Below are 25,987 nucleotides of genomic sequence, written 5' to 3' on the forward strand. Positions count from 1 at the left end.
GCTTCTGAAAAGCGACTGTGAAAACTTTCTTCTTGCATTTGTTTCACTGGAATTGTAGATAATCTGAAATAAAAAGATTTAAGAGGTTTATAGGACCCTTACAAGCACTATCTCTATTGCTAGTATGAAATGTTATCCATGAATGCACCTGTTTCGGATTTATGATCAGTGTCAGAGGAAAGGATTTGACACTTGCTGTGCTCAAAAAACTTGACAAATGTCAAATCGCTACACTCACAAAACAGACGAGGCAAAAGCTGAGTCAACCCACTGAGCTGAAAGGCAGTATCAGTTCTGATGCTTTAGCAATCTGAAGGGTAGTTTATCCCTGTTACCTTCTTTTTCACTGAAGAGGTTAATGAAATGGTTTAAGAATTAGCAGTGATGGATCAAACAGAAAGTAAATTCTTGATTATTGTTTTGTAATAAAAAATAATGGTAATTTTTAATCACTTAGTCCACTTAGATAACCTGTCAGTCTGTTTTGTTAAGCTACTAACATGTGTTAAACCAAATTTCTTATTTTGTGTATTCAGCTTCTGCTGTCCAGGCTATGTCATGGTATCTCCTTTCAGAGTCCACGCAAGCTGATGTCCAAAGATATGTTTTGCTGGGGTGTAATTTGTGGAAAATTTATGCTTTGGTTTGGAAGGTGATATGCTAAGTATTTTTTATCTAAGACTGTCAGGTCTGTACACTCTATCTGAAATAGCACATTCTCCACAAATATACAGTAAAAAATACAAAAATTTGGATGAAATTTGCTATTTCTTTACATTCTTCATCTGTTCTTCTTTTGTACTTTCTATTAAGAAGGTAGTGCTGTTTTAGGTTATACCATAATCTGAGGGCTCTGTCTGTATGTTACAGAGAGTGTTAAGGCAAGGCTGAATTCAGCTGCTTCAGCTTTTTTCCTTTTCAGGTGGTCTAATTAATTTGATATGTTAAAAATAAGATAGAATGGCTAAAGAGAGGTGGTGCCTCTGTACTAAAGATTTGCAGGTGTCAGACTTTCGGTTGTTTTTTCTGGCATTACTATGAGCTTCATCAGCCTCTGTCTTTAACAGTTCCATCAGTGAGATGGCAGATCACTGGTGAGTTATCAGCAACAGCAGTAATCTGTAGATCAGGAACCCTGTTAAAATATTCCTGATGCTAATAAGTCATTTTCTCTTGCTTGATGTAGAAAATGATGATTTTTTTTTTTTTTTTACTGGAGTATTTCTTGTTGTGCATAAGTCAGATTGAACTGGAAAACTAGTCTCACTGGCTTTGTTTCTGGTCAATTCTCCTGTGTGCTGCTGCAGGAAGGTCAGGTTCTTACTATTTGGCATCTGTAGCACCTGAAATGTCCTTTGTTATTTATTTTTTTTTACTAAGTGAAATAATCTTAGGAACCTGTTTATTTCATTGCCCTCGCCCTTCCAAACTGCTACTTTTGGTATGCATGTTGCTGGAATGAGAGGATGGTTTAAAGAAAGTTGTGTGCACATGAGGTGGCTTGCTCTTTAAATTATTTTAAGTGCTTGGATGCTGGTAAGGTGAGGTTTTGTACAAACCCTGCAGTGCGGAGGCGCCTGGCTCCATGGGTGAGCATTACTCAGTTTTACCATGAAACCCGTGATGAGAGACTGCAGTACAGAAGGCAAAAATCGCCCTTAGCTGTAGAGATATTTCTCCTCTAAGAAGAAGAGTAATTGAAAAATGCACCTTCTTTCCAAGCAGGTAGTAGAAGTGAGAGTGCTGGGAATTTGGTCTTTGAAGTGTTGTTAGCAGAAATTCTGTTTATTAACACAAGCCTGTGGCACCTGTGACTGTTTCACCAGACCACACTGTTGTTTTAGTCCCTCTCACCTGTGTAGGCCCATGTGGCTCCCAATGCACGAGTCAAAAGAAAAGGATAGAGAAGGTAAAAAATACACATCCTCTGTTCTTTCTTTCCCTGAGGCAGTGTGGGAGAGAGGTACCCAGACCTCAGTCCAGACTTCACAAGAGATTGTGCCCAGTATAATGGGCCAGCACTTGAGCAGCCTCAGCAATTTCTCCTGCATGTTTCACCTGGTGCCCTGTTATTCCTTCCTAATTTCTTTTTTCCACATTTTTGTAGTCCTGCTCTGTGTTAGTTTCCCTTTATGCTTCAGGTTCCCTCCTGGCATCTGTGCAGTTCTTCCACTTAGAAACTGCCAACTTATTTCTGTCCATGGCAATTCTGGCACGGTCCTGCAGTTTGGAGCTCAGCTCAGTCCCGAGGAGCCTCTCTTTGCATTTATTCTCCCTTACATTTCATGGGAAAATGGGGTCCTCCCTGGTAGCCTCTGGGAAGCACTGCCCAAGCTTTCAGGGCTGCTCCCATTACTCTAATGGCTCTGCATGGACAGAGGGAGGAAGGATGGTTAAGCACTAAGTGCTGTCTTTGGAGGAAGCTTTTCCATCACCCTTCTTTGGACTTCTCTTCGCTCTCTTCTGCCAGCTCTGGCCTGAGGCCCAGGTTATGTGCAGGCAGTTCTGCAAGTGGGAGCTGGCTCGGCTGTAATCCTTCTCCAGCCAGGAGAGGTGGCCCTTCATGGATCGCTACTGGGACTGGTTTCATGTGGCATGTAGTTTTCACAGGGAGCAGGGGAAAGGTATTTCCTTTGAGAGTAAAGAACAAAGAACTTCTGCACAAAGGAGTTTCTAAAAGGCATAACATTAAGGAGAAAACAGAACAGTGGGTGGCTTGACTATCCAGAAGAAAGTCTGAAGGAACAGAAAAGAATTCATGGATATTTCAGTTTCCTTGATGGCAGATAAGAAGTGAGGCTTCATGTGCTAAATGTGAGAAATACAGAATGGATCAATAGATTGACAAAAATACCGTGTAAAGCAGCAGTCAAAAGGTGGCAATTCAGGCAAAGGGTGTGTGCAGAAGTTTCTTAAGGAGATCTGTTACCTTATATGTATGGCTGAGAATCCAAGTTAGTTGAGTAGAAAATGCTGCCTTGCATCATCCTTCACATTACCAGCAGAAAGCCAGCTGAAAAGCAGCATTCATTCTTGTCACATATTGATGTATATTTTTGCAGTGCTGGGGCACCTTCAAAAGCTGCAGGCTAGGAACATGATCTCTTCCACCAGTAAATAGTTGGTCAATATTGCCCATAAATTATTTCAGACCTGGAGGAAGGAGGGTAGTGTGATGTCTGTTCTGGTAATAGTCTGTCGTTATTCTTAAGTAACCAACATCGGAAAAACCTGCTTTGTTTGTTGTGAAGGGCCTCCAAAACATCTTGGAGAACAGAAAGTGAAAAGTGGACTCGAGAGGAGCTTGTCCTCTTGGCGTTGGCCCTTTCCATTATGTGATGCTATTGAAACTAAGGCTGGAAACAACATGCAGGCTTGGAGTCCTGCTTTAATTCCTCTCTCTTGCTATTTCCAGCTGCTGCCATCCCAAGCACTGGTATGGAAATGCACGCTCCTGATATTTGCCCCGTTAGCCTTTCAAATACTGCCTTGGGACCATGCTTTAAGGATTTTGTTCTCGTTCTTTGTTCTTAAATAGATTACTGGTATGTACACGAGCAGATTTGTATGAAATGCAAAGTCCCAGCATCCACTGTGTGTTCCCTTGGGTGCCCTTCTTTTTAACTGGAGTTTATTATAATAAGGCAAAAAATGACATTTTACATTTTTTCTATTAATCTGTATTGTTCTCTGTTGGTGGCTCTGGGTGCTGATGTGGGAGATTTTTCTTGCTACACATGAACTCTGATTCTGAATTCTCTGGGGAGAATTCGTAAGTAAAGGATTTAAGTTGATGCGATTTCTGAGCAGTGGAAGCAATTTGAAGCCCTTTTGGACTATAAGTAACATAGTAGGTGTGCCAGAGTTCTGGGTCTCTCTGCTCAGGAAATGTGTTGTATGACACTAAAGGGATTTGGTAGTGTCAGTGAACATGGAAGAAAAGATGTCTCTCAGAAAATAGAAGTGCTGGTGTAGTTTAACAAGTGGATGTCAGGCATGGGGAAAGTATTTAATATTTGCCATTACCCGTAACAGGGTAATCTGGAAGAAGCCTCTGAAACCTTCTGCTGTCCTGTCCCCTAACACTAGAGATTTTCAAGGAAGAAAAACGCTGCCCTTAGATATTTGAAGGTGTTGCCAAGGGTGTCTTATCTTGGCAATTCCTCCTTCTATTGTTAACAGCAGGGTTCGTTTTGTGCTGAGAGGGTCTGGAATGAGTGCTGGACACTATTCTTAGCCATCTGTAATAACATTCTAGCACCACCATTCTTCCAAATTATGCCTAGGATAATGTAACTGCCGTAGTAAAATCCACTCCGCAGCTTAACAGAGGGACCTTCTGTTTCCAGGACTGCCAGTCCCTCAATTTTTATACATTTACACACTGCTCTCTGGAAGAATAAATAATACATGAACATATGCATTGGCTAAGTGAAATTTCCTTCTGATTATAGTGAGGCACTGTTTAATGGCAATTATAAAATATGTTTCTTTCATCTTTTGCTGTTCCTGCTGTGTGTTGAAGAGTATGCCTTTATCTTTTTTGTTGTTGTTGTTTTAAGTTACCATCTTGTTTTTATTTTTTAAACAAATTGATCATTTTTCATATCTTAGTGAGTTGCAGATTTGAAATCTTCTGAACGCATTTCTGGCAGAATTACCTCATCTAAATCAGAAATAGTGCTACTGCATGAGTGCCCTTAAATGAGGTGGCTGCTACATCTATATTACAAGAATAGAAGTTTTGAAAGGAAACTGATTGACATTTATCCCAAATGAAATGTTTACTCTCTCTTTAATACCTGGTGGGAATTCAATACTCTGAATCTATATTAAACATGTTTAATATTAAAATGTTTAAGAAGCATTATTAAGGCTCAAAAGTCAAAGCTGTATCTTGGTATGCATGTATTATGAAATGGTGTTGGATTGTATGGTGAAACACTGGGTTTTCCACTTACTAAATTCATAGAATAAGCCCTTTTCAATCACCCGTTTTCAAAGGCTGATTTGGAGGGTAGGAGTATATATGACAACTTCCAAAACCTGTGGGCTGGGGAGTTGAATGCTGTTTCAGGAACCTGGATTTTACTCTCCTGTCTTCAGTATACAGTACCATTTCATATTGAACAGCAGGTCAGTGAATACGAGCTGTTGGAAGGTGAAAAATCATTACTCATTCTCTAATTCACAGAAACCTATCTTAAAACCTTTCGGTCTGATACTGAGAAGAATCGGTCTCACAGCTGTTGACTCAGTAGGATTATGCTAGAATATGTACAGACTTGAGAAGGACTGAATCAAGATTTGGGGCACATAAAGTTAAAAGGAAGGGGTTTTTTTGCTTCATTGTGGAGTCTTGATCCCATTTGTAAACAGTAGATTACACAACTTTCTTAATAATTCAGATATTGTGGAAAAATTAATAAAGAAATTAAAATCTTTCTTCAGATAATAGTATTAGTTACATTATTTGTTCCTAGCCCCATTTTTAGCTAAAGTACCACGCTTGACATTTTCTAATGTGCACTCCACATGCTTCCTCACTCATCTGAGGCAGAACTGTGATAGAAAAGATGCTTTAGCAAATTTCTGTCTAGGATCTGACAACTGGATATGTCCAGCACTGTATATTTGTTGTTGCTGTGCCTCCTACCCATAATGGTAATTGTATATACCTGGTATTAGGTCTTCAGAAAAAGAGTAGGGGGATAGAGAAGATGCTGTAGTTTATGAGGCTGCTACTAGGAGAGCTGTCAGTTTTGGGGGCAGGATCTGTGTTTAGCAGTCTGCATCTGCTCGGGCCTCATGCAGCGAGCATTGGGATTTGGGTGCAGTGCTGTTCAAGGGGTGCTGTGTGCTTGGCTCCAGCTGCAGCCACTGCACTGAGCTTCTCTGGGCAGCACTGCCCATGAACCTTTCAGTTTTCTGCTTTCACGTATCACCCACATCTTCTGGATTTGCCCTGACACCGTCTCTGACCAAGGCTACTCATCTCAATTGCAATATCCCATATCTTTTTTATAGTTAGAAATTACAAATTGGTTGAAGCTTAATGTGTTTTGGATTTGGCAAATGGCAAAGCTGGATGTTTTATTACAGAAGTGGGTCAGTGAATCTTCCCAAAATGCTGACATTTTCTACACATGGCCCAGTGTTTGTTTTCATGCCGTGAGTTCTGACAACAGGGTCTGTTCTGGGCTATCCCAAACAGGACTAATATAAGAAATTAAACTTTCTGTGTCACATTTCAAGAGAGAGTACTGCAATCAGCCCTGGGCTGTGGAGTGGCCCCAGGAGCTTAAGATCCAGTGGACCATGAAACCTGTCTCAGAAAGACGAGATGTGGCATTACATTTTATGTAACACACTGTGCTCTTTCATTGCATGTGTAGAATCACTGAATTACTTGCAAGAGAGAATGGTGTATTGCTGTGGTGTTCAGGAGACAGCTTTTGTTGGTGGGTTTCTCTTGTTTTTACCTAAAGCAGCTGCATTTTTGGAGCTCACATGTGCATAGGAATGTACTAGGGACTATGGGTTTCCAGTACAGTGAGAAAAGAGTGATGGGCCAGAGAAGGCTGCCTGATGAAATTGACAGCAGACTTGTCTTTCTGTGTGGCAGGAGTGCATTTCCCACTCAGACACACTGGATTGCTTTCTTGTTGGGAAGGTGAGAACAGTTTGATGAGGAAGAAGTCTGTTTAAGTTTGGGAGTCACTAAAGGACAACAGCTGCCACAGTCTAATCTGCATTATGATTAATCCAGTTAAAAATCAACTGTTTTAACAATTAGCTCTGTTACCAGATCAGTCCATTAAGGTCATTAAAACTCTCTTTGCTTTCATTTAACCCCTCAGGTTGCCACTTCTAGTAGGTTGAGTGTCCTTATAGCCTAATGTAGAGTATGTTATGGTAACTGATGATCCAGGTCTCTTGTAGCAACTTGGCCTACTATTTGTGTTTTTAATGATTCAGCAGAGATATGCCTTTAGGTGCTGCTGTAAACAGTCCTCTAAATCTCAAATATCAATGATAAATGAAAGGAACTTAATTATAAATTATAATTTGTACTGACACCACTATATATTACTTAGGTTGCTTAGTATTTTCATTACATGAGATTGGCTCGTTGGTGGAGGGCAGGCATAGGAATTGTTCTGTGATTTTTGTTCTGTTCAAGACTTTGTCAAACACTTACTGTATGCTGAGTTTTTCCCATTCTATGCATCTGACTGTGTTCAAATTGCTTAGGAAAATTTAATTAAAAACAGTTTGGCAGTATTGAAGAATGGGCTGATGAGAAAATGGAAGGGGAAACCAGAAAAGTGTATATTCTTTTGCCTATGTAATATTGTTCTGAATGACAGGTGGTGCAGTGAAAAGATCTTCCATCTCTCTGGTTTGAAACAGGAAATTAATTTGATGACCAGGGCTCAAATCAAGAGGCAGAATTAGTTGATCTAAGAGTGTGGGGCAGAGAGGCACAGGAATGAGGAGAGGCTGAAATTGGAAAAAGAGGTCCAGGAAAAGAAGAATGAATAGAGAAGCCTGAGAAGTGAGTGAAGCCCAGGCTGAAAAAGCAGGACAGCAAGGAGAATAGGACCATCAGTGAAGGAAAAGCCCAGAAATGGGATGGGAAGCAGATGGGAAGAGCTGGATAGGAAACTTTAGTCATGGGCCTACAGGTAGAATAGCAGATTCCCACAAAGCACCAATGCACCTCTCTTTCAAGAAGCTAGAACAGCACCCAAGGTGTTTCCTTCTCATCCTCCCTTTGTTTCAGGAAGCAGGCTGGCACAGCATCCTGCTCCCCTGCAGCACTAGCAGGTTGTTATCTTGCCTTTGGCGAGTCAAGTGGCAGAGGCCTGTGCGGAACTGAGGGCTCCAGGTCTGCAGATGAACCATATGGCTGCTGGCACAGCGTCCCATGGTTGGAAGGCATTTATCTGCCTTCTTGGTGGTAGGGACCTAGGAAACTCCTGTCCTTTCCTCAGGGTCTTCACACTCTCATTCTAACATCAGGTGAAGGACTCGGGGTTGAAGAGTGCTGAACTAAAGCTGCTTCTGCATCCTGTAACTTCTTTTCTGTGACGTAATTCCCCCCTCTGCCAAAACATGCTTTGCTCAATGAAAGAGAAGAGCTATGCTTATAGAATGCACTTTTTGTCTGGCTTGCTGCAGAAAAAGGAAAAATGCAGTGTAAGAGTTAGGGAATTACTTGAAGAAAGTGGCTGTAGAAGCTATAGGAACATGATCTGATCCTCCAGGCCATCTCAGTTTGTGTGATGTTGAACTAGACATTTGAAGCTTTTCAGAGGCTGTCATTAGCCATTGTATCTAAGTCATTGGAGATGCCCAATCCTAGAGCCTGCAAGAAGAGTGATAAGAATACTGCATGTTCTGTTCTGAAAAAGAAGTTTCAGAAAAGCATCTCAAATCAAGTACTGCTCAAATCAGCAGATACTTCTGAAATTATGCCATCTGTGCCTCAGCTCACTCACTATGTAATGGTAATAATGCTACTTCTAAAAGAAGGTTGTGGGAGATTTTGAAAATAAATTAGCTTAATGTTTTGTGATGCAGTCAAGAAAAAAAGAAGTGGATGGAGGGTGAAAGCTGGAGGAATATAAAGGAGCTGAAAGATTATACTATGCAGTAGTGTCATGCACCTACCATCTATGCTATGTCTGCTATAAACATGGAGTTCATCACCTGGAGACTACAAAGGAGAAGGAAAGATACAAAGGAAAAGAAAGATCTAGGAACGTTGCTGGGTCTTGTAATAATTGAGGCATCACTTTCATGGTGTCTTACAATGTGATCTTAAAAGGTCTCAATGGCTATCAGAGAAGTACTAATGCCTTTGAGATTTTGGGAGAGCTCATCTGGACACTTGTCTATACTTCCATCTTCACAGCAGAAAGATGAGAGCAAACTGGAGAAGGGGCCAGTGAGGCTGTTAGCAAGGGCAGAGGAATGGGTGGCCAGTTTTAAAAGGTAAAGGAGAATATATGGCCTTGCAAATTGAAGACTGAGGGATGAATAAGACAGCAGTTTGTAAACAGACCTGAAGGATTAACAGCAAGATGGAAACCCGATGAGATGAGGTACAGTTCTTGGCAAAACAATCATTAGGTCTGAGATGAATGGGAATTAAGTTGAGGTTGAAAATCAAATAGTTTTCTAAGAAGAGTAGTGAGAGTCTTGGGCAGCATCCCAAAGGACAGAGTGGAAGACCCCTTGTTGGGCTGGAGGTGAGGCTTGAACCCTTTGACAAGGGTGTAAGCAGGGCCTGGGCTCAGACTCAGGAGTCCATAGCCAGTTAAATGTGTTAAGTGTAGCAGATGCTGCTTGCACGCTTGGACATCCTGCCTTCAGTGCGTGTGGGTGGTTGACCTTTTCCTTCTCTCAAGTGAAATCAAGTCATTAGGAATTATCTCTAAATATTCTGGCCCCATACTTCAGAGCTTCAGCTGCTTTAATCTTAGTAAGCCTTGGGGAGCCAGATTACCAGCATATCTGTCCCCCAGAGTCTGGGAGCATACGAGGAGATGTCTTTCAGATGGCTGGTTTTTAACATGCATCCAGAGAGGTCTGTTGAGTCCCTGAGCATGTGTTCAAAGAAGGGGATGTATGTGCTCTCTGTTAGCATTTCCAAGATGCAGAAAAGCCTCATGTCTCTTTGCTCCAGGATATCTGTTAGTCCTGGTTTATGCAGCATTTTGGAAGTGAAAAACTCTGTTGTGTAAAGGCTGAAGGAAAAAATCACATCGTTGGAGTGGAAACGTTGCCGTTTTCAGCCTTTGGATGGCCTCCACTTCATGTTTGTCACATGCAATTCATATCTGAAAGGAGCGTGTGTCACTGCTGATGTGATGTGCCATGTCATAAAAGCTTTGGTGACATTTTCTGACCTCCTAAAAACTAACGAAAGAGGTTTGCAACTTGTAAATGCCATCTACCATGGCAAGGCAGCTTCCCAGTTCTCTAATTACATATGCCTCTTGTGAAATGCTGCATCACCTTGAAAAAAACCAGCATATTAATGGAGGAAGCTTGTCGTTTCACTCATTCCCAAATTCTTTACATAATTCATCTGTTAAATTTTTTTGCTTATTATGAACCCTGAGGGGTGGAAGTTGCAGCAAATCCATGATAGCTTTAGGAGTTCTGTTTCATTAGAGCTGTATTTATTTTCTGATTTTTTGGTATTCTGAATTGGAACCATTCTCCCTATGATCTTAATCTTTTGCAGATACTCATGGGGTTCACAGATGGAAGTGTGAAAAGTCTGAGCTGTCTCAGGAACATGTAACAGGACTTGGGGGGTGTGTAAAAATAGGGGAGTGTTCTTCATTAACCTGTGTTTGTTCTGTGGTCCATTATGGGAACTGAGATGTGCTAATTATTTTTAATTGATTCAACTCATGTCACACCGATAGCCTCAGATGTGGGATAAGGAGACCAAATGTTTGGTTCAGTTTTTGCTGGGCTGGCAGCTTATATAATGAACAGTTTTGAATCACTAGGGACAGTTTTTACAGCCTGGAAAAAAATAAGCAAAGTGTTTCGTGCTTGGATAGGAGAGAAGAGCACTTTATCCGCTTGTATTTTACTTTGCATAGTGCTGTTGTTGGCTGCTCTGGCTTTTGCATGTCAATAAGACAAACTTTCTAAAGAGAGGATTTATTGCAGGAAATGTGTCCATATTGCAGGCCACGTACACAGCATGCATTAATTTCTGAGTAACAATGAGCAAAAACTGCTTCAGATGGTGCCAGCGTAGAAACCTGCATCTCTACAGACTGGTGAGAGGCAACAGATCTCCCTTCTGTCATAAACAGTGCTTTTTGTGTTTGCTGAGACGAGTGCGAGCGTTGTCTAGCCCTCACAACCAGCGCTGAAGAAGTTAGGTCTGTTTTTATCGCTGTATTACAGGCCGGGAAGGAGGTCTGCTGAAAAATGAAGTGACAACACTAGCAAATCTGTGTAAGCAGCAAACCGAGGTACCAGAAGCCCTGGCTTGCCAGCCTGTGTCATTACATCATGCCCAAGTGCCCTGGGCAAACCCTGTTCTTTTGACTATGTTTGTCCCTAGCATTGGTGACATAGTGGACTTCCAATACTGATTGTAATTCTGATTTTTATACATAAGATTATCATTTCTGTGGCAGGACCTATCCTCAGGCTTCTTATTGGTAAAAAGATCTTGTAATTTCTTCATTGGGTGTTGAGAGATGAGGTTAGATGTGCGTGGGCATCACAGAATGGATAAATAAAAAATATCACCCAGGGGCAAGAGAAATCAAAAAGCCTGTGAGCATCACTCTGGATGTCATGTTCTCAGGTGGCAGGGGTATGTTCTCAGTCCAGCACTTGCAAGACGAAGCCATTACAGTGTTCTGCTCCCTCCTAGCAGACCAGATGGAAAGGTCCCACTGTGTACGTACCGCCTCAAGGGTCCTGCTCACAGATGGAGTGATGAAACCCAAAAGCTGCTGTGCAGGAGTTCAGTGGGTTTTTTGTAGCTGCTTTGCCATGTAGCCATTTCAGTCTGACCTGTTTTTATAGATCCTGACGAGGTCTGCAAAACAAACTTATTTTTAACTGCTATTCACATGATTCTTATCTTACCATTCGTAATTTTAAGAAGCTAATATGGGAGTTGGGTGGGATAGGTTTTTGCATTGGTTGCTCTGCAGTAATGACTTTTTTGCCTGGTTTGGCCCTGAAACAGAAGGAGAAGCCATGTCTTTTTTGCAGTAGCTGCAAAGTGACAACAGTTAGATTAGCAGTTACTGCAGGCTGGTTGGTGCAGTGTAAAACTGCACTGTTTTATTGTGAAATCAGCCTATTGGTGTGGCCTGGGAGATAGCGGCGCAGGCACCTGAAACAGAAGATATTTGAACTCCTTCGAGGATGCTGTGTAGCTTTTTATCACAACCCAGTCATAGCTGACATTTAAAATGCGCAGTAAGGAGGGAGGGAGATTAGGAGATGTCTTAGTAGAGGTATTGCAGCCCATCTGGGCTTTTCAGGGCAAGAAACTGTACCCAGCTGGGTATCCCTGGCTGGTATCAAAATACTTCCTTTGTTGTCTGCTTGAATAACCACCAGGTACACCGTGTGTGGGAAGGGATTTTCGGGGCAGAAAAACTCCTTAGCATCCAGCTAAGGGAACAGCAAGGCACTGCTGTTGGGAAGGCTGCATGAGGAGCCGGGCCTGCTGCTTTCCTTCCAACGCTGAGAAACTTCTCTCGTTTTAGGAACTTTTCGCTGTACATTCTGTGAGACTGAAGTGGAAGAAGATGAGTCGGCAATGCCCAAAAAGGATGCAAGGACACTCGTTGCAAGATTCAACGAGCAGATTGAGCCCATCTACGCGCTGCTTCGTGAGACAGAAGACGTTAACTTAGCCTATGAAATCCTGGAGCCAGAACCCACAGAGATTCCTGCCCTGAAGCAGAGGTGGGAGCGTGTCTGGTCTTTCCTCATTGCCCTGCTTCCTTGTAGAGTGTTCCTCTGCTCTGTGGGGCTTTCCCAAACCTTGTGCAGGACTTACTTGTACAGCACCAACCATGCAAACAACTGACAGATTGCCCCAGGGATGTGTGGTTTACAAGGACACAGAGGGCTGTAACCATTTCTACTAAACAAGGCAAATAACTGTTCTTCTGGTCAGCCCTCTGCATGTATTTTTCTATGAGGTGGGATGCTTGAGTAGCCTGCTGCTTGCCATGCTGCAGCTGGTATGCACACCAAGCCCTTGGCCCAATAGTTTAAAAATGCAGCTTTGACAAAGCTCTGAAGGTACCACCTATGCTGTCTTCCATCTCTCAAATACTTATCTGTCATCTGTTCCTTTTGCTTCTACCCAGCTTTTGAAACGAAGCTATCTGTAATCCACACCTTGTATTTATCCTCATATTACAGCATTCTAGTTAGAAGACATTACTTGTAATAAACAGTTTTTTTCTTCTGATTTTGTCCAACTTGTTACACACCTCTTCTTTTCAGGAGAAATCAAAAAACTCCTTTTTGAAATCAAAAACTCGTTAAAATGTTCTTACCCATGGGAAATGACACTTTCTTTCAGAACATTCCTAGCTTTACAAAAACAGATGATGTTTAAATAATGCAAAAAGATGTGGGGAGCTGTCAGTTTTGTCAGCTGTGGTGAAATGTGATGCACTTCTCTGTATTTAAAAAAAAATTAATTATACACACGAGGGAAAAGAGCTGTACCGTGAGGGGAGGCATTCCCACAGTGCCTTGGGGTGCTTGGCTTTAGTTAATAGGAGAGCAAGCAAGATACTCTTTTTTTTCTCTCAGGCTAACCTTGAGAAAGAATGTTCCTCATATATTCATGCTAGACAGTTTCTAATTAATATAATAAAAATTCTTTGTCTATTCATAGTCTTTTTCTAGCCAAGAAGGTAGCTATTTTTCCTCATCATTCTGACAGAAAAACAGAAGAAATATAAAGAGCAGAAAAGATTTTTCCAAGGTCACTCAACGTGTCTGTGATGATATAGGGAATTCTTTGAAGCCTTTATACCCAAGCTGAATCACTAGACTTTGCTTTAAAATCCCTTTTCAGTAGTTTAAGTAGTAGAACTGGGATAACCCTACCAAAAAGAGAGTAATTTTTTAGTCTTCCCTTTGTGTACAGGAAATTATCACAGCAGAGGCCTGGTGCAGTCCCATGATTAAATAGCAGCGCCCACTTACTTGACTCTTAAATACTTAAAAAACATTGTAAATGATTAATTACTCTGTGCAAGGAATGACAAAATAAATAGGCAGCTTTTTAAATGCTTACTTGAACACAACTTGCTTCAGCACATACAGTGATTTAATTATTTATTAACTCTTATTAATTCAAAGCAGTTAATTCCATGAAAGCACTGCTGTGAGATTTTTTTAAAGTGCCAAACCCTGGGTTATTTCTCTTCTCTGTTTTTATGGAGTCTTGAGTGTCTGAAATCATTGACAAAACTGACATTTGGTGATTCTGAAACAAACCGAAAAGGTCACAAAATGCCTGCATCTTCTCTTTGCAGTAACTTGGGCAACTCCACGTGTTTTCAGGAGAGTTACAGCTCTAAGTGGCCCCACTGGCAGTGCATAACTGTCATTCACCTGCCCTGGGAAACTGGGTAGATCTTCATTTATGTTTTCCTAAGAGGCTGTTAATTTTCTTAATCGTGGGAGAGCATGAATTAGCCCCACAGGTTTCAAAATAAACCTGTTTTACTGAAGCCCTTCTCTGTAGTTTTTGAAAAATTATGGATTTTAATAACTCTTCTATTTCCTTGTGTCAAAATAGCATGATTTCAATTAACAAAAAATCTTCACAGAATTAATTTTCTGTGATCATGCTGTCAAGAACCATGGGTTGTCTGTTGTGAAGTTGCAACTCTTCAGAGCAGCACAATGAAAATGTGTTTTGTTTTATCTCAAATGTGGCAAAAAAAGAGACTTATCCCCATTATCCAAGACCTTTCTTAATAGTTTGGGCAGGATTGAGATGAAAATTTCAAGTTGTTTGCCTACTGCACAGTGTGGTTTCTGTGGGCCATACCTCAGCTCTGTCAAGGGCTATTTATGTTGCCTTAAAAGGCAGCTAAACCACTTATTAAAGGATTTCCATCGAGGTGAATAAAACAGACTAAATGTAGCCACATCTGGGCCACTGAGCTGCCACAGATCCTGCCTGCAGGGTGGCCATGTGAAGTCTAGAGAAAGGTGGGGAAAAAGTAGTTCATGGATCTAAGAGAGAAAGAGAGGTTTAAGAGATCCCTTCATCTGCTCTGTGCTGCCTGAAAGGCAGCTCCCACACCTGGCCTTTTGTTGGTGCCTAGTCCATGGTGTCTAATCCTGTACTTTGGAATAGGTTGCTCAACAGTAAGTTCTCTTCTTGCAGAATGAAGTGTTCCCCTGTTCAGGTAGTCTTGGGGTGGTGCTCACACCTACCAACAGTGTCACAGAAGATAAAGAGACATCAATTGAGGCACACTTGCAAAGCTCACTGGTGTCCAAAAATTAGACAGAAAGTGTCTGTCTGGCTCCAGCTCAGTGTAGGACATTGCAGTAGATCACGAGAAGTAATTAGTACTGTAGGTGTCTCTCAGAAGTGTAACTTTCATTTTTGAAACGTTCCTGACGTCATGGAATAAGTGTTTTGCTGCTAAATAGTTCTGTGTAGGAAAAAAGTCAATTTCAGGCACACTCACAGAGGCTTCTATGCAAAAGTATTATTAGGTAGTTCCTGGCACTACTGAGGGTTTAGTGTCATGCTGTAGTCATGGGGAGGGAGAGCTTGGGGGAGAGCTGCATTGTGCATCCTGTGGGGAAAGTGGATTACATAAAATTGTCAGGGAAACGCTAGTTAGAGATTTCTATTGTGTGGGAAGCAGAGTGGTGCTTTTCACAGAACACATGCCTGTCTTGGAGAGCTGAAAGGTACCAACACTTGAAATAACACGCTGGGGAGAAGGTCTCTGTGTGGTTCCTTAGGTTACATAAGCAATACATGCGCATGAGCCTTCTGCCCCAAAATTCAAGACTGCTGTGAAGCTCTCCTAGCAGAGCTGGCTGCAGGATTACTAAGGACATGAGACATGCTAACAAGGATGCTGTGAAGTATTTTGTTAACAGGTCCCAGCCATTCCACTACTGAGAGCCTGTGAGTGGCTCTCAATCAACACTGTGGCTGAACACACCAATATTTTTTATTTGGGGAAGAGCAGTGTTCACCTACCTGTGCAATATCTCCTCACTGTTTACCCCTAAAAATCCAGCAGAATTAGTTCATCAAACAGTGGTAATGTCCTTGCTCTGAAGTAAAAAAACCCTCATATTACTCTGGTCTTCTCTAAGTACAACTTTATTTTAAGCTTCTTGGTTGGAGAAAAGGTCATTGGGTAGACAGCAGCAACTGAACCATGCTCACTGATGACAACTGTCAGCTCGGCTGGCATCCTGGAGTATCCCTGATGGATTTAATCTGGACAAGAGAAGGAGTCAAGGCAGGGCAGGGCTGTTCCTCATGAAAAGCTGTAGTTACCGCTGGCAATCAGATGACTGAAATTATATGGCTGAGGGCGGGTACAATCTGCAGTGGATTTGTTTCTCTGAAAAGATGAAATCTCATTCTGAAGTAGAAGAACAGTCACGTTTGGCTTTCCCCACTCTGCATACGTAGCAGCCCAGGCCAGGGTGTATTTTAGGCTCGTTACCATCATCAGTGTGCAGAAAATATTTCACCCTGATATCCTGTTTTGATCAGATCCAAGCAGGAATTTTTTTCTCCATCAGTCTCCTGAGCTAGAAGGCCCTGCAGGGAAATGTGCAGAGACCAAAGGAGGGCTGGGCTTTGACTGCCATAACCCTTCACATGGGTCCACAGTGAAGACAGTTCTTCTGTCTCCTCCTGCACTCCCTCAGCACACAAAGCCTTTTGTCCAGCCCTAGTCCTCTGGTTTGAAGGTGCTCTCTCTTCATTCTTCTCTGCCTGGACTCCCTAGTCCTACCAAGGCTGTGTCTGTGGATAGTACAGATCTCCTGTGTAACACAGGAGAGGTGACTTCTCATGTGCATTGTCACTCACAATTCAAGCAAAGGTCTGAATTGTGTTTTTCATGGTGAGTTAACTCCTTCAGGAGTCCTGTGATTAATAACAGTTCACAGCTCTGAGCATGCTGAGTCCCTGGGCCTACTATCTACCTTAGTTAACTTCAGTGCTTTTTTGTTGCAGTATTTGGCTGCTGTGTGAAGGCTTTTCCAAATACAAGACTACTGCTTGACTGTGTTTTGCTGCTGTGGCTTTTGTTTCAAGGAATTCTGGGGTGTTATGCTTGTTTTAATCTAAGTGCATTTGCATCTCTAGTGCTGCCTCTTCTTTTCAGTGTCTGTGGTGGATGTTGTTATGGCCCCATGTAGGGTTTCCCACTAGAGATCCACAAGTTTCCCAAGGCAGCAAGCTGGCACAGAAATTCCTGGCAGCATGTGTTAGAACTGAGAATGAAAGTTCTCAGTGCAGATCATGAGAGATAACTAATCATCATTTAAGTACTTTTGTCTAAGGAGGGGCTTGTTCTGAGAGCTGTTTTTCTCTTTAACTTTCATGTAGCAAGGAGCGTGCGGCCGGTGCCGGTTCAGGGGCAGCAGCTGGCCTTGCAGGTGGACACCATCGGGAAGCATGGACTACAAAGGGACCATCATACGAGGACTTGTATACCCAGAATGTCGTCATCAGCATGGAGGACCAGGAGGATCTGAACCGGTCTGCAAGTGAAGGAAAGCCAGCCAGAGAGAGACCCATTTGGCTGCGGGAGAGCACGGTGCAGGGGGCTTATGACCCTGATGAAATCAAAGATGGTAAGAAATTCACAGAGCAGAAGTGCTGCTGTGCTTATACAAGGCCTTTACAGTGCTGTCAAAACCATCTTCTGCTGTGTGTGTGCACAGCTGCTGCTCCCAACACTGGAGTGTCTGCTCCCCTCTGCTATGCAAAGCACCTGTGTGTAGGCAGATGTAAAAATTCCTTAGATCCAGGATTGAAATCTAGGTCAGTAAAGCCGAGCTGTCCATGAAATTTTGTGGGGGCTTCTAAAATGTTAATTAACTGTTATGTCTTCCACCTTGAGAGCTTATTGCTTCTAGATGAAGGTCTCTCAGTTTCATCTAGAAAGCTGTCTCCCTAATAGGTCACTGCTGAAAAATAACATTTATTAATGTTCAGTGACCCTGAAGTCTACTAAATCTACCAGCACTGTTTGTATGCTCCCAGCCTTCTTGATAATTGTTTCTCAAAACTTGTTATGTATGAAGAATACTCAGAAATACAGCTTCTGGAAGTACCATGACAGGTGGGTCTTTATTCTCTTCTGTTTTCTTTCTCATTATCTCTGCTTTTATTTTCATTCATCTTGGGTCAGGTTATCCACAGACCAATGGCCAAAATCTTATAACCATTAGTAGAAACATTCTGCTTTTTTTTCTGTGTACTGTTAAAGATTTCATGTCGAAATTGGAAATGGAGACCTTTTATGATTTGTACAAGAGTGAGTCAATAGACAGAGTAGTTTTAGGATTATGGGCTGAAACTGTTGATGCCCTAGGAAGAAAGTATGGCAAAGGGGAGTTGTATGTGTGAGTGTGTGACCCTGGAACTCGTGCCATGCTCAGGAGAGGAGTGGAGTACTTAGGTGTAGCAGAAGTGAAGAAAATAGATGTGATATAATGGTCACAAGATACCTAAAGAAATTGTTCACATGTAATGCCTTTCAAGTGTATTATGGATCCCAAAACATTTTTCAAATAGATTAAACAAAGTGAGATGATTGAACAACCTGCTCATGCAGTCTGTAGCAGATGTTGTTGTTACTCACCAGCCATGGTGAGTTCTCACCCCATTTTTCTGCTAGACATTCAATTCACCTGTAGTTTTAAATCAACTCCTTGAGACAGCTTTTGATGTACACAGCATAAATGTTTCTCAAGAAGTCACTGAGGGACATGGAGGTGCAGTGTCTCCTTACAGGATGGTGGCATCACCGCTTAACCTCCTCAGCTACTGGAGATCAAAGAGGGAGCTTGTGAAAATAGCCTGAAATTGCTTCTGCATCATATAAACAGGAAGGACAGAAACTTGGGACCATTGACAGAAAAGATTCCCTGCTTGGATCTGGCAGAAGCAGTTCTTGCAAGCAGGAGACAGCCCCTCTGAGCCACAAAGTCAGCCTTTGTGGAGCTAACTCTGGCTGTTGTCATTTCACAGCTCTCAGTGGGATGAGCTATATTATTTCACAGAGATGCTCTCCTACAGCCTCTTCTACTCCACGGTCACAGGCAGTGAGCTGAGCACACGACTGCCAACACAATGCCTTTATTCTTCCTTTCTTTCAGGAATTTGGCAGTGCTCTACTATTAGTAGTTGTAGCCATCACCCGCTACTACAACTTTGTTTACAATGAAAACAGAATTCTGGTGAAATTAGATATGGGCCTTTATTTTACCACAGGAAAGGAGTGACCACAAACTGCCCTGGAACTTATTTCCTTCACGTTATTTTTTAATCTCAAGTTGAAAAATCTAACCAGCACATTTCTAACTGGGGAGGGAAAAGACTTGGGAGCTGCCTGCCTGGATGTGGTGCTGAAACCATGAGGGTCTGTGTCTTGAAGGAATGGGCAAGTGGCTGCCTGTATGAAAGCAGAATGCCAACACCTCAGCTCCAGCAATTGTTCATAGGCAGCATCTTTCGGTGTAAGACAGAAAGTTTGCCACAGGGAGCCTGTCCTACTTTGTAGGCCTTATTTTTTTTCTCCATATTTAAATTTCTGTTAGTTTTTTTGTTTTGTTTTGTTTTTTGGGGGTTTTTTTGTGGCATTTTTTAGGTTTGGATTTTTTTTTTCCAATACTGCCTGTAGTTCTTTTGGTGCTAGGTGGACTCACAGCCCTCTCACCAAAGGTAGGATTAGGAGAGGTTTTCTGTGGGATGCTACTTTTTGAGCAGAATTTTACCGTTAGAATTCATGAACTACAGACATTCTGCCTACCAGAGCCATATTGAACCCTCCCAGCTGTTGTTCAGCCAAGTTTTCTGAAAGAGGAACACAGGCCAGGTGTGTCAGCTGGCACACTGTAGTCCCCTTCAAATAAGAGGTGCAGGTAGGGAGCTACAGGGATTGTCTGGGCTGTGTTTCAGCTTGGAGAGCAGGCACTGGTTAGTGCGGTGCTCCACAGCTGGGCTGCAGACTGTCAGCTGCATCTGCTCCATGCCATCACCATCTTCCTGTAAGGAGCTTTTCCCCTTTCTACGTGGTATAGGTGCACCTCTGAGCTCACTAGGCATGGCTGCTCTTCATGTTGTGTCATAACACGTGATTTCCACATATTCTTTGTCTGCATGGATCAGTTCTTCTCTGTGTTAATCCTTAGAGGCAGAGAGCTCAGCAGGACAGGGACTGGGCTTGGGGTCTTTATTTGAAGGACTGCTTTGCTTTCTGCTCCACTGTATAGCCTGAGTTTGACACCTCCCTTTCCAGGTGCCTGCTCATCGTGCATTTGTTGTCTTCACTTGCAATGTGTTCCTGGTCAAGGCTTCCAGCTGGGAGCCACAGTCACTCTAGGCCTCCCAGCTCCTGGGAAATGTCAGTACTTGCTCTGCCATTATGAGACATAACTGTCTCTGTCTTTGAAGGGAGAGGAGGAGTTGGCATAGAGAAAGGGTGTGACTTTGCCAGCTGAGCTCAGTGGCAGTAATTAATAAAGGTTGAGAAAGCTTTCAGGGCCATCACACAGATCTCTGTGAGGAAATGCTCATTCCCTCCTGTCCCTTTGCAGGGGGCCGGGATCTGGATGCATTCCAGGAGCGTGAGGAGAGCCGGGCAGCCCTGGATGACAATGAGGAGGTGATGCGTGCCCTGCTCATCCACGAGAAGAAGACACCTTCTGCTTCCACCGTGACCGTCAGCGGTGCCGCTCCTCTCTCCGGCGGCAACGCGAGTGACTCCGAGAGCGAGACGAGCGAGTCGGAGGAGGAGTCCCCTCCCCGCCCTGCCGCCACGGCCACCACAACATACGGGCTGGAGGAGGAGGAGGAGGATGAAGAGTTTGAGGTGGTGGCAGAAGACCCCACTGTCACAGTGGCTGGACGCCCACATTCTTACAGCCAAGTGAGCCAGCGCCCTGAGCTGGTGGCCCAGATGACGCCGGAGGAAAAAGAGGTTTACATAGCCATGGGGCAACGCATGTTCGAGGACATGTTTGATTAACTGGTCCCTGCCGGGGCATTTTTTAAAAGGTGACTTTTTAAGGCAGAGACTCTTTAGCAGAACAGAAGACTGGAGTGCATCTTCCCTGTGCACAGGCAGGGTCACTGCAGCTCAGCACTGCTAATCTCAGGCATCCTGCTCACCAGAGCGGGGGAGCAGCAGAGCTGCATGTGCCAAAACACATGGGGAGGACGAGTCTCAGAAGTGAGGATGCTTGCACGGTAAAAGTCTGCTTCAGGGTGCCCTGCACAGACACTGCTTTAACCTTCTCCAAGGCCCTAGCAGCTCTTTCTCCCAATGGCTTTAAGTTTACTTTTGTTGCAGATCCCAGTGAAGTCCTCATCCCTGCTCTGGGGGGACATAAGGGCTCCGTAGTCTGAGCAGAGCACTCTGCAGAGGAGGGCATATGTAACAGACAGCTGCCTGTGCTCAGCGAGGGGAGAGGAGAGGGAAGTATTTGTCTGCTGATGGCAAGCTCGGACAGGGCTTGTAGCTGACCCTCTGCCAGCAGCCACTGGCCACCAGAGTGGCTCTTTCTAAGCAGGCCTGTAGGCAGCAACCTTTTCTTGCTCCTGTTCTCTCCCTGTTGGGACTCAGCACCTCAAGGTCAGGTGTAACTTGAAACAGGCAGAGTGAAAGCCTTGGCAAGCACATGCAGTCAGTCATTTCTTGTCAGTGTAACAAATGCCCTCCATGGATCTGGGCTGCCAGTGCTCTGACTTGCCAGGAGAAACCTTAATTTTCCAATACTGCTGCCTGTTGCTTCTGCCTAGCCCTGTCCATGAAGACGTGCAGACAGTTCACAGTGGGCAGAGCTGCTGTCAGGCAGTGCCAGAGAAGTAGCATAACTAAGTTTTATTTGCAGCCTCAGCAGGGCTATATGATTTTAAGAGGAATTATACAGTTTTGAATTCTGCTTGGCACACTCTTTTACCACAGAAAGACATTTGTCAGTGCCTATAGAGCAATATAATGTTTTTAATGTTTTTCTCCTTCAATTGAAAATGTTGCTTTTTAAAAATTGTTGTGTTTTCCTTCACAGTACTACAATAAAACAAAATTATAAAAGAGTTCTGTGTTCCAGAGAGTAGGGGCAGCATTATGTGCTGTTCCACTTATATGGGCGGTACAAATTTGCTGCTCACTGAGACTGTAAATCTGTTTTATACTAACTATGCTTTATATGTTCTGCTAACCTTGTAACGCCTCCTTTGTGGTTTGGTTTTCAGCTTCTCAATACTCTGAATCCCCTCTTTTTAAAATAGTGTTTTGAATTTTCTTTTAAGTCATTTTAAAGAGGAATAAATAAACAGAAACTTCTCCCCTTTGTCATGTTTCAGTTTATCTTGTGCCTAGTTGAGAATATTGTTTGCTTATCATTTTTATTTATTGGATTCAAGGAAAAAAAAACAATTTCAGGTCTCCTTTGAGAGGACCATTTGAAATCCCACTACACACGGTTTCTCCTTAGCCTTAACCTTAGAGGTTCCTTGAATGCCTCCTGGAATCTCCTGCTCTTCCAGAATGGATGTTTCATTACATCAGTGCTATGTAAAAAACAGAGGCTGCTTTTGATCAGCACTTCCATTTCTTTCCTCCTTCCTCAAGGGAAGCACAGGCTGATGATAGAGAACTTGAAGACATCATGCTGCTGGTTAAAATGGTGTTCTTGTGTAGACAGGCTTCCAAGATCTTGTATCAAGCTTCTAGATATCAAGTCACAGAGCTGATAAGTCAGATTCAGTGATCAGCTAGCAGAAAAAAACATGCTGTACCCATTCTGTCTAGATTTAATCTGGCTGAATTCAGTATTATCGCTGGAGAAAAGCAGGTAGATTTAGAAGGAGCCAAAAGCAGAAACTGAGAACTAATCCTGAATACAGAAAACTGCTCATGCTCTGAACTCACCATGGCCATATACTGAGTTTTCACTGTGCAAAATCAAGCCGTAGGTTTAGTAAAGATGAAGTGAGGAAATACCCAGCATAAAAATCTATTAAGTAATGGTTTTTTCTTAATAAACACGTTTAATTGTGGTTTGTGCGGAGGTTGAAGTTTTTATCATTCAGCAAGGCACGTCCTGCACATGGGGAAATCAGAGCGGTGGTTGTGGGGTTTGCCTTCCATCTCTCATCCTCCACATGCAGCCCTCGAGAGGACTGGAAAGGTCAAAGGTGCATGAGCAGATGCCACTATTGTTTCCTGCCCTCTCCAACAGTTCCTGGCATTAGAAAGGATGGCTGCTCTGCTCTGTTCCAGCCAGTTCGGGCTCTTGAAGGACAACCATACACTGCTGCTTCCCTGTCACGACAAGCCTGGCTTGAATGAACGGAACACACAGTTGATAGTGCCCTCTTTCTCTTCCTGCAGCTGAACAGAGCTCTGCACGCATGGCAGGAGGGAAAAACAGCCTCTGCAAAGCCAGGCACTGCCAGCAGGTTGGTGCTAATGCAAGGGATAAAGCCATCAATTCTGAGGAAGGCCCAGCCATTTCCCCTGCCTGCTGGACCACATGTGCTGCATTAACGCTAACCCAATAACGCTGTCAAGCCTTCCTGGGTGGATGTTCTGTCTAACCCCCTTCAAACCAGTTTCTGCATCTGCTTCCGGCCTAAAGTGTATTTTATCTGATGACTGATACCTGAGAGTTCAAGAAGCATTTGGACAACACTCAGGCATATGGTGTGATCCTTGGGGGTGTCCTGTGCAGGGCTGGGAGCTGGACTTGGATGATGCTTGTGGGTCCCTTCCAACTCAGAGTATTCTGTGGTTCTATGGATGTACATGAGGGCAGGGCACTGGAGCTCTCTCTGGAAAGAGAACTGCATTTCTCAGGCTGCTCGTGCTCCTCTTCCAATGGTCAGAGATGCCTCTCCCAGCTGGATGAGAGCTGCCTCTGTTCCTGCTACCACTGCAGGTCAAGAAAACTGCAGTGGAGTTATGTGCAGAGCAGGCCAGAGCAGATGAGCTAAGTTGTTGATGGAGGGAATGTGCACTGTCAACTCTGAAGAAGAGAAGCATTACAATCTTTTCTACTAAGCGTCCAAAAATTGGCTTCCTCCATCCAACTTTTCCTGTGCTGCTGCCTCCTTCAGACTTGGATTAAACAGACTTGCTCTGTGAGAGTCAAGGGATTTGAAGATCCCCTGGAGGAATCCTAGAGGGCAGAAAAATAGCATCACCTCCTTCCTGAGACATCTGAGGAGCTGTCCCTCAGTGATGCCTGCAGCGCCACAACATGCTGTGAAGTTTAAGAGGGCCTGGCAGGGGAAGCAGCCTGCTGTGCTTGGGTCTCTGTCTCCCACTGAGCCTCCCTAGGAGGAGAGAGAAAATTGTCTCAGGAATCAAATGCAAGACAAAGCCTTCATGGAAATGGAAAGGTTATGATGAGGTGGAAGGACATGTCAGCAGCAGGGCAAGCCAGCAGGCTGTCCAGGGGCGGGCTGTGGGGGTGATGCAGCAGCAGCCCTGTTCCTCTGGTGTGTGTCAGCACAAACAAGGGAGGCTTTGGGACTTGTCCTTTGGAGCAGGGACATGTCACACAGTGCTCCAGGTTATTGCTCTGGGCTCTCCAGGACTGGTACTGCTTTATCCCTCTGCAAGCCTTGGGCTAGGTAACCATGCCCCAGGCTTGTTCACAGGAGGCTTGGGAATATTGATCTAAGCGTGGACAGCCAGGGATCCTTAAGCGTCACAATATTCTCCAGTTTTAAGTGTATTCACTGTGAGACAAGTCTCCTCGAGCGGCAGAGGAGCTGGGGCTGAAGAGTAGCTTCTCTCTGCTGAGCTGCTTCCAGAATAATGATCAATATTTACAAAGCCCAAGGAGATCATCACTCGTACAGCCTTGATAGGAGGCATAGCCAGATGCTTAAATCTGTGTAAGATGTGAATGCACAGAGAGTCATGGAGAGGCCACTGCTAAAAGAAGTGGCAGCTCAAAGCGTGGGGAGCAATGTCTGAGTGCTGGTGCTCTTGCCTGCCTGCCTGCCTGCCTGCCAGCTAGCAAGCAGAGAGCAGAGCACCGGCAGCACCAGTGTTCGGGACTATAGTCCTGTCCCTGTGGCAGAGCTGTTTTATCCCTCTTTTAAAGATATACAGGGAAATCTGGGCTTTTTCCTGTTTGGGATTCCTAAATGAGCTGCCAGAAAGCAGTTTCTTATTTACCAGCATTTAGATTGAGAGAGAGAGAGAGAGAGAGAATGAGCCCAATTTGTATTCCAACAAAAATCAGACTTTGGAAGCACCTGGTATCTCATTAAAAAACATTAAGGACAGTGAGTATTAGTGCAACCATCCTGAAGCAGCAGACAATCTCTGAAGAAGATGCTTTCAATAGAATAGGTATTTTTGCTTAAAATATGTTTGTGACCTAAATATAATTTAATTTCCATGCCTTTGTACGGTGCGATGCTAATGAAGCAGGCAGGGATGGCAGAGAGGAGGCTGAGGCAGCCGCATCGGCAGCGGCTCCACTGCAGTGCGTTAGAGCCCCTGCGTGCGCTTGGCCCCGGCTGTCACAGCCACCGATGCGCCAGCCCTGCCCAGGGCTGGCCAGGCAGCAGGAGGAAACCTTGGGCTGCTCAGCCAGAGAAACGGGCAGGGATCCAGCCGGGAAGTGAAGGCTGATCAAGTGCTGTTCCACAAGCATTAATGTCTGTGTACAAAAAAAGGTGCATCTGGCAAGGAGGAAAAATCACATCTCATACAGATGTGATTAAAGCTCTGATGTACTGCTTGTGCTTATTTTTCACCTGGAATCTGTATTGCCAGCCTCTGCCATCCCGTTACTGGCTGGAAGAAGGAGGGTGAGCAGTGGTAATTTTGCAGTGAGCTAAAATTGTGCATAGAGCAGAGAAGCCTGGCTCAGTTCCTCCTGGTAAAGAGATCCTCCTAGTCTTAAGCATTTATTTTCTGCACTTCTGACAATGGAAGTCTGCCTGAGCCAATGCCAAATTTGCCATGTTCTGGTAGCACAGTCCATGCTTTTGCTATTTTCTCATGACATGCATTGTGGGGAGACAAGTCTGTCGGACACCACTAATGTTTGTGGCCGGCTGACCTGGGTGTGCTTTAGGTTGCAGTGTCAGAACCAGCCCTGGCCAACGCGAGGCAAGGATTGCTTGGGTCATTTTGGTTGGATTATCAAAACCTGCTCTTTGCAAAGGTGCTGGTTGTTGTCCTCCCATCCGTCATAGTCC

General features: G+C 43.7%; 1 protein-coding gene across 3 annotated transcripts in view; it reads left to right on the plus strand.

Annotated features, from left to right (window-relative positions):
• GTF2E1 (general transcription factor IIE subunit 1) overlaps window positions 1–22,718 on the plus strand; it is a 49,495-nt gene extending 26,777 nt beyond the window's left edge. For all 3 annotated transcript variants that reach the window (XM_038136012.1, XM_038136023.1, XM_038136034.1), the window contains 3 exons: window positions 12,270–12,471; window positions 17,138–17,385; window positions 20,356–22,718. In XM_038136012.1, coding sequence (XP_037991940.1) covers window positions 12,270–12,471; window positions 17,138–17,385; window positions 20,356–20,786 — 881 coding nt within the window. In that variant the 3' untranslated portion in view covers window positions 20,787–22,718. The remainder of the gene's footprint in view (window positions 1–12,269; window positions 12,472–17,137; window positions 17,386–20,355) is intronic.
• The last annotated feature ends 3,269 nt before the right edge of the window (window positions 22,719–25,987 follow it).

Source organism: Motacilla alba, chromosome 1 (genome assembly GCF_015832195.1).
Source record: "Motacilla alba alba isolate MOTALB_02 chromosome 1, Motacilla_alba_V1.0_pri, whole genome shotgun sequence".
In the NCBI taxonomy this organism is placed as follows: domain Eukaryota; kingdom Metazoa; phylum Chordata; class Aves; order Passeriformes; family Motacillidae; genus Motacilla; species Motacilla alba.